This window comes from Oncorhynchus mykiss, chromosome 26 (genome assembly GCF_057628025.1).
Source record: "Oncorhynchus mykiss isolate SJ-2025 chromosome 26, ASM5762802v1, whole genome shotgun sequence".
In the NCBI taxonomy this organism is placed as follows: Eukaryota; Metazoa; Chordata; class Actinopteri; order Salmoniformes; family Salmonidae; genus Oncorhynchus; species Oncorhynchus mykiss.
The window spans coordinates 8,397,046-8,414,971 of NC_143047.1; the positions used below are offsets into that span (position 1 = coordinate 8,397,046).

General features: G+C 42.7%; 1 protein-coding gene across 4 annotated transcripts in view; it reads left to right on the forward strand.

Moving 5' to 3' along the window:
- The window catches only part of LOC110506316 (muscarinic acetylcholine receptor M4), a 160,554-nt gene that overhangs the window by 15,224 nt on the left and 127,404 nt on the right, over positions 1-17,926 (forward strand). For all 4 annotated transcript variants that reach the window (XM_036963976.2, XM_021585845.3, XM_090221908.1 and 1 more), the window contains one exon: positions 4,276-4,362. In XM_036963976.2, the coding sequence (XP_036819871.2) occupies positions 4,276-4,362 (87 nt within the window). The remainder of the gene's footprint in view (positions 1-4,275; positions 4,363-17,926) is intronic.

Sequence of the window (17,926 nt, forward strand, 5' to 3'; positions counted from 1 at the left end):
AGTGTCTGTGTTCTTTTGCCCGTCGTAATCTTTTATTTTTATTGGTCAGTTTGAGATATGGCTTTTTCTTTGCAACTCTGCCTAGAAGGCCAGCATCCCGGAAGTCACCTCTTCACTGTTGACCTTGGGACTGGTGTCTTGCGGGTACTCTTCAATGAAGATGCCAGTTGAGGACTTGTGAGGCGTCTGTTTCTCAAACTAGACACTCTAATGTACTTGTCCTCTTGCTCAGTTGTGCACCGGGGCCTCCCACTCCTCTTTCTATTCTGGTTAGAGCAAGTTTGCGCTGTTCTGTGAAGGGAGTAGTACACAGCGTTGTACGAGATCTTCAATTTCTTGGCAATTTTTCGCATGGAATAGCCTTCACTTCTCAGAACAAGAACATTTCTCAGAACAAGAATAGACTGACGAGTTTCAGATGAAAGTTCTTTGTTTCTGGCCATTTTGAGCCTGTAATTAAACCCACAAATGCTGATGCTCCTGATACTCAACTAGTCTAAAGAAGGCCAGTTTTATTGCTTCTTTAATCAGAACAACAGTTTTCAGCTGTGCTAACATAATTGCAAAAGGGTTTTCTAATGATCAATTAGCCTTTTAAAATTATGGTTGCTGATAATGTGCCTTTGTACGCCTGTGTAGATTTTCCATGAATTTACTTCTGTTGGATGGCTTTTATGAATAGCATTCAAAAAGCCTACAAAATAGCTTTCTATTGGCTGATTCTAATACTTTCCAAGTGGGGAATTCAGACCTCATCTTTCTACATGTTTCCAAGTCAGAAATTTCAGAGTTGTATTGAACGCAGAATTACCCCCAATCTCATTAATGCGGAGTTCCAAGCAGAGACGCATCGGGTCCCAGTCTTTGGTATGACTCGGCCAGGGATCGAATTCCCAACCTTCCAATCAAAGGGCAGAGACGAGCTCATTTGTGATGGACCTGTGGAAGATGGGCTGTCTCCATGTTACTCCTCAGTGTTCCACTTGGTGGCAGTATGGTACTGACTAGATATTTAGAGATGATTGCCATGACAGCTCTGCCTCTCCTGTGGCAACTACCATTGACAACTTACTAGTTTCTAGAATAGGCATACTTAGACATAGGCTAGCCTATTAGGATTAGTTAGGGAATTAGCATAGGTATTTTCTGTGAATTTTATTCCCACAAAGTAGGAGGATATGATGTGCTCTGCACAACATGTCTGATTGAGCAGTGGCAGCTCAGTACAAAGGTTTGACATCTATTTTACATAGGCTTAGAAGGTAATTTGCCTGACGACTCAAACTGAATTCTTCCGCTGCCCTATTGTTCGCTACATAGTTCAGTCTGAGACTGCCATCAATGAAGTTGTTTGTGCTGATGAGTGGTGCTGTACAAAACAAAGTCATCAGCGATTGGATAATCTAAAACCAATCCGTGTATCAAAGACAATGACACATTTTCAAAATGCCACTTTACCCACATGTGTTCTGGCTCTGGCCCAACCCATCAGTTTCTGGGACCAATCAGATGGTCGAGAATGGATTTTCATTCTACAAATCATCGGGAAGGTACTTGGATCCAGACAGATCCAGGCATAGCATTTGGCTGGAGCAAAGAGTTTGCTTAGCCAGGCAAGAAAGTAATGCCTATTCTCATAAAAACTGATATGGAAAAAGTTAAATAACCTAATATTTGCATAACATTTTGCTACAGTCATTGAAAACACACACGGTCATAGTTTTTTTCCCACTCTCATTTTCCGTCTTGCATCAATCCCAATCCATCCCCTGTGCCCTGGAAGGCTGCAATTAGCCTCTGTTTCAAGGGCAGGGTTGTGAACATTAACAATGTGAAGTTACCCTTCCTGCCCAACCTCTCATTATCTAGCCTAATGCTGGGGCTTGTTGCATGGAGAGCTCTCCAGTAGCCCGAGGGTGCTGCTCTACTTTGTCTGACACAAGGCCAAAGCATTGGGTTTAATCAGTAGGCTGTCAAGAAGTGTCTGGAAAGCAAATGACCAAACTGAAGTTTGGTTCTCCGTTTTGTTCACATCTCTTTTAGATTCCAGTCTCTTTTCATAGACTCACAGCTGTAGGTCACCCTAAATTTAATATGTTCAAGTTTTTATTTATTTATGTGACTATACTAATGATATTAGAGCTTCAGGCTACTTTGTGTTGTCTAGCCAAGCTGGGCACAACGGCTTGCTCTAAGGGTTCGATGGGTTCTTTCTTTTGTGTCCACATTCTGAAGTCACCTCATTTGGGAAAAGCATTGATATAGCATATTTAAAAGGGATTTAACAAAATGAATAGACCAAGACTTTTATATTGGGCTTATATTGTATTATTTATTGCAGTAATTGCTTTTTCAAGGAGAGGTGTTGGCTAGTGTATTCTAAGACATTTTCTGACTTGTTTTGAGCCCAAATGACTAGAGCAGTTGAGGTATACATTTTGTTTTTAAAGTTCTAATCTAACAATGACATATTTAGGGATTTTTTTTGTTGCTTACCTTAAATCCTCTGAAGTATGAAGGCCACCATCCTCTATAGAAATTGCATTCAAGTCCTGGATCAGTAAAAGACTGGACCAGTTTAATGGGCTGTTACACAGGGCTGTGACATTTCACATCACTATCATATTTTTTTAACTTGATGTGCTGTCGATAATGAGCAAATGAATATCCCTTAGGACTTTAATGATACTTTTTAATTGACCAAAATTATGGTTTAAAAGACTGCTCCAATGAGCAGGCTGGCGAAGATGTAGATACATGTGAATCTCAAGGAAGGGAATGCTTTGAGTTATTCCAGTAATTTGGCCATTGTAGTCCTCACAGTAATGAGCACGTTTTTTTTGTGACTTTGGGGTAAGGATTAAAGCAGGAGGATGGGAACTGCATGTTCAGTCTCATTAACATGTCAGCCACACTGTAAATTATTCTAAATGGTTTCAATGTTGACTATGTTGGGCTAGCAGGCTGGCCAATCACTTGAAATAGTCTGCACTGCATATGTGCTGTTTTAAAACAAGTTTTGAATCCAACAATATTTTTTTTTATTGTTTTATTCTAAATCTGAATACATTTTTGCCGCCCTTCCATATTTGGATTAATAGACTGTCTATTTTGGAGTTGCTTTTTGTCTTTGTCTTATGGGTCCCAAAAATGTCAAATTCAAGATTGGAAATTGTCACGTTGTGTCTCTCCTTTGTCACCCACACGTCCCTATATTCACCTTTAACACCATGCTAATGTAACAGTATAAATTTAGACCGTCCCCTCGCCCATACCCGGGCGCGAACTAGGGACCTTCTGCACACATCAACAGTCACCCTCGAAGCATCGTTACCCATCGCTCCACAAAAGCCGCGGCCCTTGCAGAGCAAGGGGAACTACTACTTCAAGGTCTCAGAGCAAGTGACGTCACTGATTGAAACTCTATTTAGCGCCCACGCTAACTAAGCTAGCCGTTTCACATCCGTTACACTAACTTCAAAATGTTAGTTTTGTCAGGAACCTGACTCTATTTCAAACGTTTCAGATGAATGGCCTGAATAACATAACCTAAAGCTAATCTTTCCCTGAAACGTCCAGTTTCATCCAAAAATAAGAGCTAGACCGCTGAATGCAAGTCGTGAATTGAAATGGAGCCATTTTTCATGGTCTTTCTGGCAACATTCCTCGTGTGGGAATACTTCAATACTTTTAATTCAGAGCGTTGTCACATGTTTTATTGGCATTATCAAGCATAATAGATTGGGCTGTAGTGCATTGACTCCTATCCTAAATCTAACCTCCAAATCACCTGTCCCTGGACACTGGTGGTTATTTTTTAAATTGAATTTAGTATTTTTTTTGTTTATTTAACCAGGCAAGTCAGTTAAGAACAAATTATTATTTACAATGACGACCTAGGAACAGTGGGTTAACTATTATCAAGAATTAAAAAAGAGCTAGGAGACATTCGTATCCATTGGTCGTCACCCAAAAGGAAGCACCTGATATGTAGGGTCTCTATGGTGTGTTTGTGTTAATTGTGGAGGTATCCATTTTAATTATACCTGTGAAAAGTAGCGAGATAGGAGAGAAACATTGTTTGGTTGCATCAGTCACAGAAATGGCTCCTTTTTTTTCCATTGGAAAGCGGTTTAGACTAGTTGGTGATAATGAATATGGAAATGATATGGGCTGATCATTAAACAACTACATGTACAATAACTTTGTTTGTGGTGCTTTCCTTAGTGGAAATGCACATCTAACCATCCCTTTTCCTCTCTTTCTCTTTCATAGGAGACTTTTGGAGTCATCTAATATGTCGCCGTCTCGGTATGACATATCTGGCTCCCGGGACCATCCCATTTATCCAGATCCTGCCAGGTGAGTCTTGTGGCATGTGGTCAGGGCTATTGATGATTTACTTGTAATATGTAATTAATGAGAATATTTTAAAAAATCAGCCCAGCATACTAGATTAGCATGTAGCATTATTTTCAAGAATGAACAATAAATAGCCACTTCAATAAATCAAACACATTGGTTGCTCAAACACAGGGGTGTCAAACATACAGTTCCCTCGGGTGGTTTGAGTAAAAATAAGTAAATACAATTACATGACTAAAACCAAATTGAAACTCTGCAGAAATTATATTGGACCTACATTTGTACAGTCTCTTCACTCTGTCCTCTGTCTAACAATCACCGAACACATAAGGGAGACACAGTGTGTATCGACAATTTCAAAAACAATGGATAGAGCACAATTTATGGCAAATTTTGATGGCAAGGAAGTATGAGACATTTTCAGTTCGGCCCTTAGGACCTCGGTGTAGTGCTCGAACAGGTGCAAACAAATGGCAAAGGTTTCCAATGTAAACATCATTTCACTAGCCTCGTAGAGAGCTAGGCTTCCCTAATCCGGAAGCCTGGTGAAGTCTGGCCTAAATTAGCTAAAAGGGGATGGAGACCTGGTCTAAAACCAATCAAATGCCTTGCTTGGGCAGATCTTAAGACGCAGTACTCCTTCAACATTCATGTGGGGGAGGGTTCTTGTAATGTAACATGAAACAAAAATGTAGCCGCTGGAAGCCAGCGGACCATTCAAATCGTTTTGGCTAATACAAAATTCTTCAGACCTCCAAAGAAGGCATGACAAGGTTTTTGGAGGAATGGCTACGCGGGACTACCATTTCACCAACCTGTGCACACTTGTCTCTGTGTGGTTCTCGGGCAACAGTATGTGATAGCAAGTTTTGCAAATGTATTAAAACTATAAAACTGAAATATCACATTTGCATAAGTATTCAGACCCTTTACTCAGTGCTTTGTTGAAGCACCTTTGGCAGCTATTACAGCCTTGAGTCTTCTTGGGTAAGACGCTACAAGCTTGGCACACCTGTATTTGGGGAGTTTTTCCCCATTCTTCTCTGCAGATCCTCTCAAACTCTGTCAGGTTGGATTGGGAGCGTTGCATAGCTTTTTGCACTGATTTTTACAGGTCTCTCTAAAGGTGTTCGATCGGGTTCAAGGACATTCAGAGACTTGTCCCGAAGCCACTCCTGGGTTACTTGGCTGTGTGCTTAGGGTTGTTGTCCTGCTGGAAGGTGAACCTTCGCCCCAGTCTGAGGTCCTGAGCGCTCTGGAGTAGGTTTTCATAAAGGATCTCTCTGTACTTTGCTCCGTTTATCTTTCCCTCAATCCTGACTAGTCTCCCAGTCCCGTCCGCTGAAAAACATTCCCACAGCATGATGCTGCCACCACCATGCTTCACCGTAGGGATGTTGCCTGGTTTCCTCCAGACGTGACGCTTGGCATTCAGGCCAAATAATTCAATCTTGGTTTCATCAGACCAGAGAATCTTGTTTCTCATGGTCTGAGAGTCCTTTAGGGGCCATTTGACAAACTCCAAGCGAGCTGTCATGTGCCTTTTTAATGAGGAGTGGCTTCCGTCTGGCCACTCTACCATAAAGGCCTGATTGGTGGAGTGCTACAGAGATGGTTGTCCTTCTGGAAAGTTCTGCAATCTCCACAGAGGAACTCTGGAGCTCTGTCAGTGACCTTCGTGTTCTTTATCACATCCCTGACCAATTCCCTTCTACCCCTACTGCTCAGGTTGGCCGGGCGGCCAGCTCTAAGAAGAGTTTTGGTGCTTTCAAACTTCTTCTATTTAAAAATTATGGAGGCCACTTTCTTCTTGGGGACCTTCAATGCTGCTGACATTTTTTGGTACCCTTCCCCAGATCTGTGCCTCAACACAATCCTGTCTCAGAGCTCTACGGACAATTCCTTCGACCTCATGGCTTGGTTTTTGCTCTGACATGTACTGTCAACTGTGGGACCTTTTATATAGACAGGTGTGCAATCGCTATCACACTGCACACTGCCCTCTCCCTTCTGGACAAGAGGAATATCTATGTAAGAATGCTGTTCATTGACGACAGCTCAGCATTAGTACCCTCCAAGCATTAGTACCCTGGGTCTCAACCCCACCCTGTGCAATTGGGTCCAGAACTTCCTGATGGGCCGCTCCCAAGTGGTGAAGGTAGGAAATAACATCTCCACTTCGCTGATCCTCAACACTGGGGCCCTACAAGGGTGGGTGCTCAGCCCCCTCCTGCACTCCCTGTTCACCCAAGCACACCTCAAACTCAATCATCAAGTTTCCCAACGACACAACAGTAGTAGGCTTGATTACCAACAACGACGAGACAGCCTAAAGGGAGGAGGTGAGGGCTCTCGGAGTGTGATGTCAGGAAAATAACCATTCACTCAACGTCAACAAAACAAAAGAGATGATCGTGGACTTCAGGAAACAGCAGAGGGGAAGGCGTGGTCAGTCAGGTGCATCAAAGCTGGCACCGAGAGACTGAAAAACAGCTATCTCAAGGCCATCAGACTGTTAAAAAGCCATCACTAGCACAGAGGCTACTGCCTACATACAGACTTTAAATCATTGGCCACTTTAATAAATGGATCACTAGTCACTTTAATAATGCCACTTTAATAATGTTTACATATCTTGTATTACTCATCTCATATGTATATACTGTACTCTATACTATCTATTGCATCTTAAAGTATGCCACTCTGTCATTGTTCAACCATATATTGATATGTATATATTCTTATTCCATTCCTTTACTTAGATTTGTGTGTATTAGGTATCTGTTGTGGAATTGTTAGATATTTTTATATTTTCAGCACTGTTGGAACTAGAAGCACAAGCATTTCGCTACACTCGCAATAACATCTGCTAACCGTGTGCATGTGACCAATAAAATGTGATTTGTGTGCCTTTCCAAATCATGTCCAATCAATTGAATTTACCACAGGTGGACTCCAATCAAGTTGTTTAAACATCTCAAGGATGTTGAATGGAAACAGGATGCACTAAATTTCACTTTGTTATTATGGGGTATTGTGTCTAAATGTATGATTATTTAAAATGTTTTTTAAAATTAATTTTAGAATAAGGCTGTAACGAAACAAAATGTGGAACAAGTCAAAGGGTCTGAATACTTTCCGATTGCACTGTAAATGGAAATAGAACATGGTCTTTTCATGGTAATACATATTTATACATTGCAGGCCTAGACAACATGTTTCCTGGACCTCTGAGTGAAGTGGTGACGTTATCACTATCTATCTGTTTCCTGCCTTTCTAACACTGTCTTGCTGAAGAGTGATGAATTGCACTGAGCCTGGAGATTCTCAATTTAGTTTCTGGGATTGACTGTCAGCAGAGCGCCGAGGTGGTGATCTTGTGAGGTTGAGAGTAAGGCCTAGTCCTCAATAAAAACACATTCATCTAGGGACAGAGCTGCTCTGCTTAGTAACCAAGGTGCAATATTGAAAATCAATGTGTGGCCCAGAGCAGGGACATAATGATCAGTACAACCAACTTTTGGGAGAGAGTGGACACTTGACAATTGGCTCCTCACTCTCTGTCGTCATTTTCTTTGACCTGTGATAATGAAGGCATAACACCCTTTCAAGTGGTTAGGATAGCACCGACACTACCCTCCCACCTCGTTATTCTCTCCCTGACATTTCAGCTTTATTTAGGAAAGGGCGGAGTCCTATTAAAACCAACGTGCATGACAAACAGTTACACAATCATAGGAGCATAGAAAATACAAAATGCAATCATAAAAAAACAACCACATTTCTCAGTAAAGAGTTCCTCAGCCAACAATCAGAATTTCCCTAAAGTTAAAAGGCGTGTAGACTGAATGTAAGAATCCGTTAAAGGTTTTCTAATTTTAAAATCCAAATCTAGTTCCTCTTCCATTTTAATATCATCAAACATTTAAGAGTAAGAAGTAGCCTAGGCCTATCTGCAAGAGTAACAGTTACGTATAGTTCCCACTTGAAAACATTTCCTATATGTTCTGACCATGAACATTTTCTTACATGCTGGCAACCATCCAATACAATGCATTGAGACCGCTGTTTTTTGCTGCCGTTTTACGGGCTCCTAACCAATTGCTTTGTTTGCAACTTATTTTGTACTTAATGTTGCTACTCCCGGCTCTTATGACCGAAAAGAGCGTCTGGATATCAGAAAAGCGATTACACACCTTGAACTGAATGAAGATTTTTCATTTAATGCGTGTGTCTCATTATAATGCTGCTCCCAGATATGTCCCAAATCCCCTTCATTCGCATTAAGAAAAGAAGGAAATACAGGGGGTGGAGATCAGGGTACCTTGTGAGAATTCGTCAACGAGTGGGTAACCCGCCTCTACATCCCTTCTATTGGCCAACGTGCTATCACTGGACAATAAACTGCATGAGTTCCGTTCGAGACTATCCTACCAACGGGACATTAAACTGTAATATCTTATGTTTCACCGAGTCATGGCTGAAAGATGACACGGATAATATACAGCTGCCTGGGTTTTCCGTGCATCGGCAGGACAGAACAGCAACGTCCGGTAAGACGAGGGATGGGGGTGTGTGTCTATGTCAATAACAGCTGGTGCGTGATAATTATTAAGGTAGTCTCGAGGTATTGCTCGCCTGAGGTAGAGTACCCCATGATAAGCTGTAGACCACACTATCTACCAAGAGAGTTCTCATCTATATTATTCGTAGCCGTCTATTTACCACCACAAACCGACGCTGACACTAAGACCGCACTCAACGAGCTGAATAAGGCCATAAGCAAACAAGAAAATACTCATCCAAAAGATGCACTTCTAGTGGCCGGGGACTTTATTGCAGGTAAACTTAAATCCAATTTACCTCATTTCTAACAGCCTGTTAAATATGCAACCAGAGGGAAAACAACTCTAGACAATTTTACTCTACACACAGAGACACATATAAAGTCCTCCCGCTTGCGTCGAGGCAAGCAACACTGAAGCATGTATGAGAGCTGCAACTGTTCCGGACAACTGTGTGATCACGGTCTCCGTAGCCAATATGAGCAAGATCTTTAATCAGGTCAACATTCACAAGGGGCCAGACGGATTACCAAGACATGTACTTGCCAGTTGGTCCGCGCATGTGTTTTCACTGACATTTTTCAACCTCTCTGTCTGTAATTACCTACATGTTTCAAGCAGACCACCATAGTCCCTGTGCCCAAGAAAGCGAAGGTAACATGGCTAAATGGCCCATTCTCATCGACGGGGCTGTAGTGGAGCAGGTCTAGAGTTTCAAGTTCCTTGGTGTCCACATCACCAAACACACCAAGAAAGTCGTGACGAAGGCCATTTAGCCATGTTGTGTTTGGTGATGTGGACCCCTTTTCCTCCTCAGGAGACCGATTTAGCATGGGACCCCAGATCGCTGCTACTCGCTGTTTATTATCTATGCATAATCACTTTACCCCTCCCTACATGTACAAATTACCTTGACTAACCTGTACCCCCGCACATTGACTTGGTACTGGTACCCCCCATTATTGTTATTTGTTGTTTTTTTTTACTTTTTTTTTTTTACTGTAGTTTATTTATCAAATATTTTCTTAACCAGCAAAGCAGTTTTAAGAAAATAGAGTTAAGTAATCATTTCACAATAATATCTATCTATACATGTTGTATTCGCCGCATGTGACAAATACAATTTGATTTGAGTATCTGAGGTGAAAATGGGTCTTTATATGACCAGTTCCTAGAAAGCCTTTTCTATGGAATTACTCAAATAATTTCCATTGAACATTGTGAGAAAGCTAGTGGAACTTTGTAGGTGCCTTGTCATTTGTAATTTGCCTGTATTGCTTTTAGCCAGGAAAGAACTACGTTAAGAGTAGGTAGCGTCCATAATCTGATCATCTCTGTTGTTAACCTGTTTCAGAGCTTGACAGTGTCTTTGATGGCGTTTCCTCGTGGGCAGAACTCATAGATATTCATGTCCACTGCTGCTCCTTCTCACCTCTGGTGTGCTGGACCCTCCATAGAAAAGAACACGATGCACCCTCCTACCTTCTCTTCCCAGCGCATTCTAAACTCCAGAGTTGAGATTTAGGATTTTGTTTCTAGGATATCCAGTTATCGAAAGATGTTGTCCTGTAATGGAACCTGCCTCCATTTAGTTTGACCATTGTGAAAAGGTTTGACCCCTGTCACGTCAGATTCATAAAGCTTCAGTGGAATTGATGGCAGATGTGGCAAACTCATTAGTAGAGTCAGTTTAGGATCACTTTTAATACTTGCCAGGTGTTGATTTATTTCCCCGTACTTGTTTTAGTTTCCAATCCAGTATTTTGCATTGTAAATCCAATTGCTGACCCTCTGGGCATATTGGTTACATGATTGAATGTCCATGCAATAACTTTTTGATTAATGTTACTCAGGATTTTCCAGCTGTTCAAGTAATTGTGCAGGCAGATAAACTCATTTGTGACATGAACAGCTATGCAGGGATTGCATATCAGGCTACAATATAACTTCAAAAAACATGATCTTAATATCGAAGTATTGCAAGCTCCTTGAGCCCTTGTAAAACAATCAATGGGAAAGCTAGACTGAGGTGTGCACACAACTTGACTTGTGATAATTGCAAGGATGGGTCTTGGTTTTGAAAAACCCTAAACCCTAATCTTCTCCTAGTTATGTCATTTGGATGGATTTGTCTATTTATGTTTGTGGAGAGTCAACATTGACTGTCCCAGACCTCCTTGTCTGCCGTCAGCAGCACAAAGTAACATATTTACTTTACTGATTTAGCTATGTCTTTGCCTTCACCTCTTCTGACTCTTGAGCTTTGTTTACTCAAACCAACACATTGGCTTCAATCTAAATACTCTAGTCTGTGGCCCCAGCCCAGTTGAGGCTATTTACAGTATCTAACATCCATTTTCCTCTTACTGGGTACTCCGACTAGGCTGTAGATATACCAAAGACGCTTTCAGATTCTAAAACAATTTCTTCACAATGTTCTCAGCTCAGCGAAGCCTGATGAAGACAATTTATAGTTTAGTATTTACATTGAACAAAAATGTAAATGCAATTTAATTTTTTTTTTACTGAGTTACAGTTTATATAAGAAAATCAGTCTATTTAAATACATTCAGTAGGCCCTAATCTATGGATTTCACATGACTGGGAATACATACATGCATCTGTATACCTTAATTTTAAAAAAGGTAGGGGCGTGGATCAGAAAACCAGTCAGTATCTGGTGTGACCACCATTTGCCTCATGCAGCGTGACACATCTCCTTCGCATAGAGTTGATCAGGCTGCTGATTGTGGCCTGTGGAATGTTGGCCCACTCCTCTTCAAATCAAATCAATTGTTTTTTTACGTGTTATTTCTTACATTAGTACACCAGGTCATCTTAGGTTTCATTACATACAGTCGAGAAGAACTACTGTATATAAGATCAGCGTCAACTCACCATCAGTACGACCAAGAATATGTTTTTCGCGACGCGGATCCTGTGTTCTGCCTTTCACCCAGGACAACGGAATGGATCCCATGCAGCGACCCAAAAAAACGACTCCGAAAAAGAGGGAAACAAGGCGGTCTTCTGGTCAGACTCCGGAGACGGGCACATCGTGCACCACTCCCTAGCATTCTTCTCGCCAATGTCCAGTCTCTTGACAACAAGGTTGATGAAATCCGAGCAAGGGTAGCATTCCAGAGGGACATCAGAGACTGTAACGTTATTTGCGTCACGGAAACATGGCTCACTGGAGAGACGCTATCGGAGGCGGTGCAGCCATTGTTACTCTAACTTCCGCGACGCATATAAGGCCCTGCCCCGCCCTCCTTTCGGAAAAGCTGACCACGACTCCATTTTGTTGATCCCTGCCTACAGACAGAAACTAAAACAAGAGGCTCCCACGCTGAGGTCTGTCCAACGCTGGTCCGACCAAGCTGACTCCACACTCCAAGACTGCTTCCATCACGTGGACTGGGACATGTTTCGTATTGCGTCAGATAACAATATTGACGAATACGCTGATTCGGTGTGCGAGTTCATTAGAACGTGCATTGAAGATGTCGTTCCCATAGCAACGATTAAAACATTCCCTAACCAGAAACCGTGGATTGATGGCAGCATTCGCGTGAAACTGAAAGCGCGAACCACTGCTTTTAATCAGGGCAAGGTGACTGGTAACATGACCGAATACAAACAGTGCAGCTATTCCCTCCGCAAGGCTATCAAACAAGCTAAGCGTCAGTACAGAGACAAAGTAGAATCTCAATTCAACGGCTCAGACACAAGAGGCATGTGGCAGGGTCTACAGTCAATCACGGACTACAAGAAGAAATCCAGCCCAGTCACGGACCAGGATGTCCTGCTCCCAGGCAGACTAAATAACTTTTTTGCCCGCTTTGAGGACAATACAGTGCCACTGACACAGCCTGCAACGAAAACATGCAGACTCTCCTTCACTGCAGCCGAGGTGAGTAAGACATTTTAAACGTGTTAACCCTCGCAAGGCTGCAGGCCCAGACGGCATTCCCAGCCGCGCCCTCAGAGCATGCGCAGACCAGCTGGCCGGTGTGTTTACGGACATATTCAATCAATCCCTATACCAGTCTGCTGTTCCCACATGCTTCAAGAGGGCCACCATTGTTCCTGTTCCCAAGAAATCTAAGGTAACTGAGCTAAACGACTACCGCCCCGAAGCACTCACTTCCGTCATCATGAAGTGCTTTGAGAGACTAGTCAAGGACCATATCACCTCCACCCTAGACCCACTCCAATTTGCTTACCGCCCAAATAGGTCCACAGACGATGCAATCTCAACCACACTGCACACTGCCCTAACCCATCTGGACAAGAGGAATACCTATGTGAGAATGCTGTTCATCGACTACAGCTCGGCATTCAACACCATAGTACCCTCCAAGCTCGTCACCAAGCTCGAGACCCTGGGTCTTGACCCCGCCCTGTGCAACTGGGTACTGGACTTCCTGACGGGCCTCCCCCAGGTGGTGAGGGTAGGCAACAACATCTCCACCCCGCTGATCCTCAACACTGGGGCCCCACAAGGGTGCGTTCTGAGCCCTCTCCTGTACTCCCTGTTCACCCACGACTGCGTGGCCACACACGCCTCCAACTCAATCATCAAGTTTGCGGACGACACAACAGTGGTAGGCTTGATTACCAACAACGACGAGACTACCTACAGGGAGGAGGTGAGGGCCCTCGGAGTGTGGTGTCAGGAAAATAACCTCACACTCAACGTCAACAAAACTAAGGAGATGATTGTGGACTTGTGGACTCTTCAATGGCTGTGCGAAGTTGCTGGATATTGTCTGGAACTGGAACATGTGGTCGTACACGTCGATCCAGAGCATCCCAAACATGCCATGGAAGAACTGGATAATTTTCAGCTTCTAGGAATTCTGTACAGATCCTTGCGACATGTGACCGTGCATTATGCTGAAACATGAGGTGATGGCGGCAGACGAATGGCACAACAATGGGCCTCAGAATCTCATCATGGTATCTCTGTGCATTTTAAATTGCCATTGATAAAATGCAATTATGTTCTTTGTCCGTAGCTTATGCCTGCCCATACCATAACCCCACCACCAACATGGGGCACTCTGTTCTTGTTCACAACGTTGATATCAGCAAACCGATCACCCACACCGCCATGTCGCCATCTGCCGTCTGCCCGGTACAGTTGAAACTGGTTTCACCCATCAAGCACACTCCAGCGTGCCAGTGGCCATCGAAGGTGAACATTTGCCCACTGAAGTCGGTTATGACGCTGAAGTGCAGTCTGGTCAAGGCCCTGGTGAGGACGACGAGCACGCAGATGAGCTTCCCTGAGATGGTTTCTGACAATTTGTGCAGAAATTGTTCGGTTGTGCAAACACAGTTTCATCAGCTGTCCGGGTGATGATTCTGCAGGTGAAAGGTCCCTGGCTGGCGTGGTTACATGTGGTCTGCGGTTGTGAGGCCGGTTGGACGTACTGCCAAATTCTCTAAAACAATCTTGGAGGTAGCTTATGGTAGAGAAATTAACGTTAACATTAAATTCTCCAGCAACAGCTCTGGTGGACATTCCTGCAGTCAGCATGCCCCAATTGCACACTCCCTCAACTTGAGACATCTGTGGCATAACTACACAATTTTAAAGTGGCCTTTTGTCCCCAGTAGAATTTGTGAGAAATAAGCTTTTTGTGCGTATGGAAAATGTATCTTTTATTTCAGCTCATGAAACATGGGACCAACACTTTACATGTTGCATTTATATATTTTTTGTTCATTGTATAAAAAAAACCGGTCAAGAATGCTTTAATTGCAGAAATATACACTAAGTGTACAAAACATTTAGGAATATGTCATAGACTCACCAGGTGAATCACTTGATGTTAAATCCACTTTAATCAGTGTAGATGAAGGGGAGGAGACCGGTTAAATATGATTATTTTTAAGCCTTGAGACATGGATTATATATGTGCAGTTCAGAGGGTAAATAGGCCATCAGTTTCCCCATCCCTTGTCTATAGTCTTCCAATGTGGTGTAACTCACTGGATCTCAGCTTACTGTTTATTCAGCTCTGTTTACATGGGGAGCACTCTGTGTTCAGTGAGCTTCTGAGCTGCCCTCCCTGGGTAGGTTTCGTGCTGTGGTACCGGAGTGCAGCTCAAGGCTTATCCACTTGGATCAGTCAGTAATTGAACCACATTGTAACTATGGCCCTGAGAGTTGAAGCATGAAAGAGAGGGACATTTTTTTTTTTTTTTTTTAAGAAGCCTGCTCCATCTTTACCATTTGTGGGCTCTGACAATACATGGTCTTGGGTTTTTTTCAGGTTTTTCTGGTATTAAGCACTGCTTTCTGCCTGGTTTGCGTGTTTTTATTTATCACTTCAAAAAATAATACATATCTACACAGTACATACAAAAAAAAAACGTGACTGGGATAATAAAGTGAGACTGATTTCTATTGTCTATTCCTCCTGGGTTATCTGATCACCATTTGAATCATCCGCAGCTCTAGTGTGTCCTTGCTGTGTTCACACCTGCTGCGTATTACGCCCAGCAGATGATTCAGTACTTATCTCGGCGGGACAGCATTCGCCAACGATCACTGCGCTACCAGAGCCGACTGCGGCCTCTCTCGTCCACCTCGGATAGCCCAGGAAGCAACCCCTCTGTTGAGAACAACGAGGTGGACTTTGAGGAGTTTGTGAGTCGTCATCAACCTACAACATCCAATGCTTTTTTTGCATCCCTTGACACTTGTTCATGAAGACATTTACAGAACACATTATGATAAAACATCCTATAATCGTCAAGAGCTTTGGGATTTATTCCACAAGGAGCACTATTAATGGAATTATTTGCATGAAGCCATACCATAGCAAGATGCTGAGCTTTTCTGTCCCCAGAGGGGAGGCACCATTGCCAATGGATGAGAGAAATGAATTCCCCCCCATTATGCCTCCACACACCCTCTGTATGATCTGGGATGCATAATGACTGTCTAACAAAGCAGCAGCAGCAAAACACTCCTACTGAAATAACTTGCACATCGAATGCCTGATGCGTGGCTCTCAAAGGTTGAATTTGTGATGTATCTTTCTAATGGATTAGGTTTTATTCTTTCAATATGTACATGTTAATTGCCTCTGGCCTGGCTATAAAAAAAAAGGTGCTGGGAGATGGTGTTGCTTGCAGGACCATGATACTCCAGGGTCAGTGGTTTGTAACATTCAATGCTCCCAGGACTTATTTGAGGGCATCAGTCTTCTCAGGCCTCTGCAGACTTTGTACTGTAGCATCGGTTGGGGAATGAGGTCAAAGGAATTCCCCTGGTGCTGTTCCTCTCCAGCAATTAAGGACATATGATTTATAACGATAAGAACTGTTTGTCCGAATGAACAACTAAGTTATTCGGCACTCTATCAACTATTTTAGAATGCCCTTTATTGTCCTTTGGGTTGGATTCAGAGTTACGTGAAACCAGCTGGAGCATGTAAACGGTCCGATGTTGCTAGTTATAACTGGGTCATTGCATGGTGTGGCGTCAGCTCCACATCAGTGCGAGAGACAGTGTCTGTTCTCTTCAGACAAGATTAGACATGTGCTGCCACCCTCTCGTTCATAATTGAACCTGGTGGGATTCAGGGAATTATAACAAGACAACATCCCCTTATCCCCCATTCTCGATTTAGGCTTCTGCTTGCCAATTGTTTTATGATTGGTGTGGATCGGAAAACTTTGCAGCCATAGTGAGTGCAATTAACAGTATGGGGTATGGCTCCATGCATCACAGACACAACGCTGTTGTTAGTTGAAGAGAGAGGGGGGGGTCTCAGATTTCTGGGGGTATGGCGTTTCTCAACTCTCAGTAATGAGCGATTGGCACCGTTTAAAAAAAATAATAAGTTTGCGGTACAGTAAGTCTTTGAGATGCGGAGCCTCGTGAACGTTGGCCATTTTGCTGTCCGTGCTAGTACCGCTGGAAAGTTTTTAGGACATTCCATCTACAGTTAGATTGAGCAATTACACGGCTAGCTATGAGAAATATGTACAGTTAGCTATATAGCTCATGTGTTTTGATTTCCACTTGGCGAATTAGCCTACGTAGGCAAATGGATCTCTATTGAACGAAAAAATTCAGAGAAGTCTGGAGCCCTATTGTGACAGTAAAATATAGCAACAGTCCATTTTCCTCAATAAAGCACCGCGGCTGGCTTTATAAAATTATAATTTTTTCTATTGCGCCGGTGCGACCAGCCCTGTCTGAGCGGGGGTTTTCTGGAGCAGGATGCTACAGGTGATTTAAAAAATAATTGTAAAACAATTCATTCGTAACACAGTACACACAATTGACAGGTGTTTTGTTTGATTTTCACAAAATCTAATATTTTAACGTGTAGAATAACTGAGGACAGACTTTCACTTTTTCTTTAAACTGGTCATGTGCCAGTTGCACAATGAAAAGATATGGCCTTTATAGCCAGAAAAACCCTATGGCGCTTTTGGAATGATGTTAAGAATTCACTCGCTGTAATGGAACCAGCAAACAGTGAAAGTAAACCTAGATTACAGTGCTGTGAAAACATACACAGCAGCAGGCTCAGACTATAGATGAATCAGGATTATGCTCCCCTTGAGAACTGCACAGAATGACAACGCTTGGCGTTTTAAAGGGGTGCACTGAAGAAATAATTTTAGAGCTGTAGCCTAATTCTCTTCCAAACCCTTGACCTGTTTCATGAGATGCTGATCCAAGAGAGAGGAGAGAGCAGCGGTTTAATAAGGACACCTCCGATGACACTGTGGCCTGTTATCACTAGGTCATTTCTAAACTCTCCTTTCTTCTCATCTCCTTTCCTAAAGGAATTGTGAATTCATCTAAATTAGTTCGTTTTTTACGCTTGCGAAGAATCAGGCTGGACATTTCTTCAATTTACTTACGGGTGTACCTTGTCCCCATTATGTTTGTAGTCTGTTTTAGAGGTGAAACGGTATGAACATTTCATATCACGATTATAGTGACCAAAATTATCACGGGT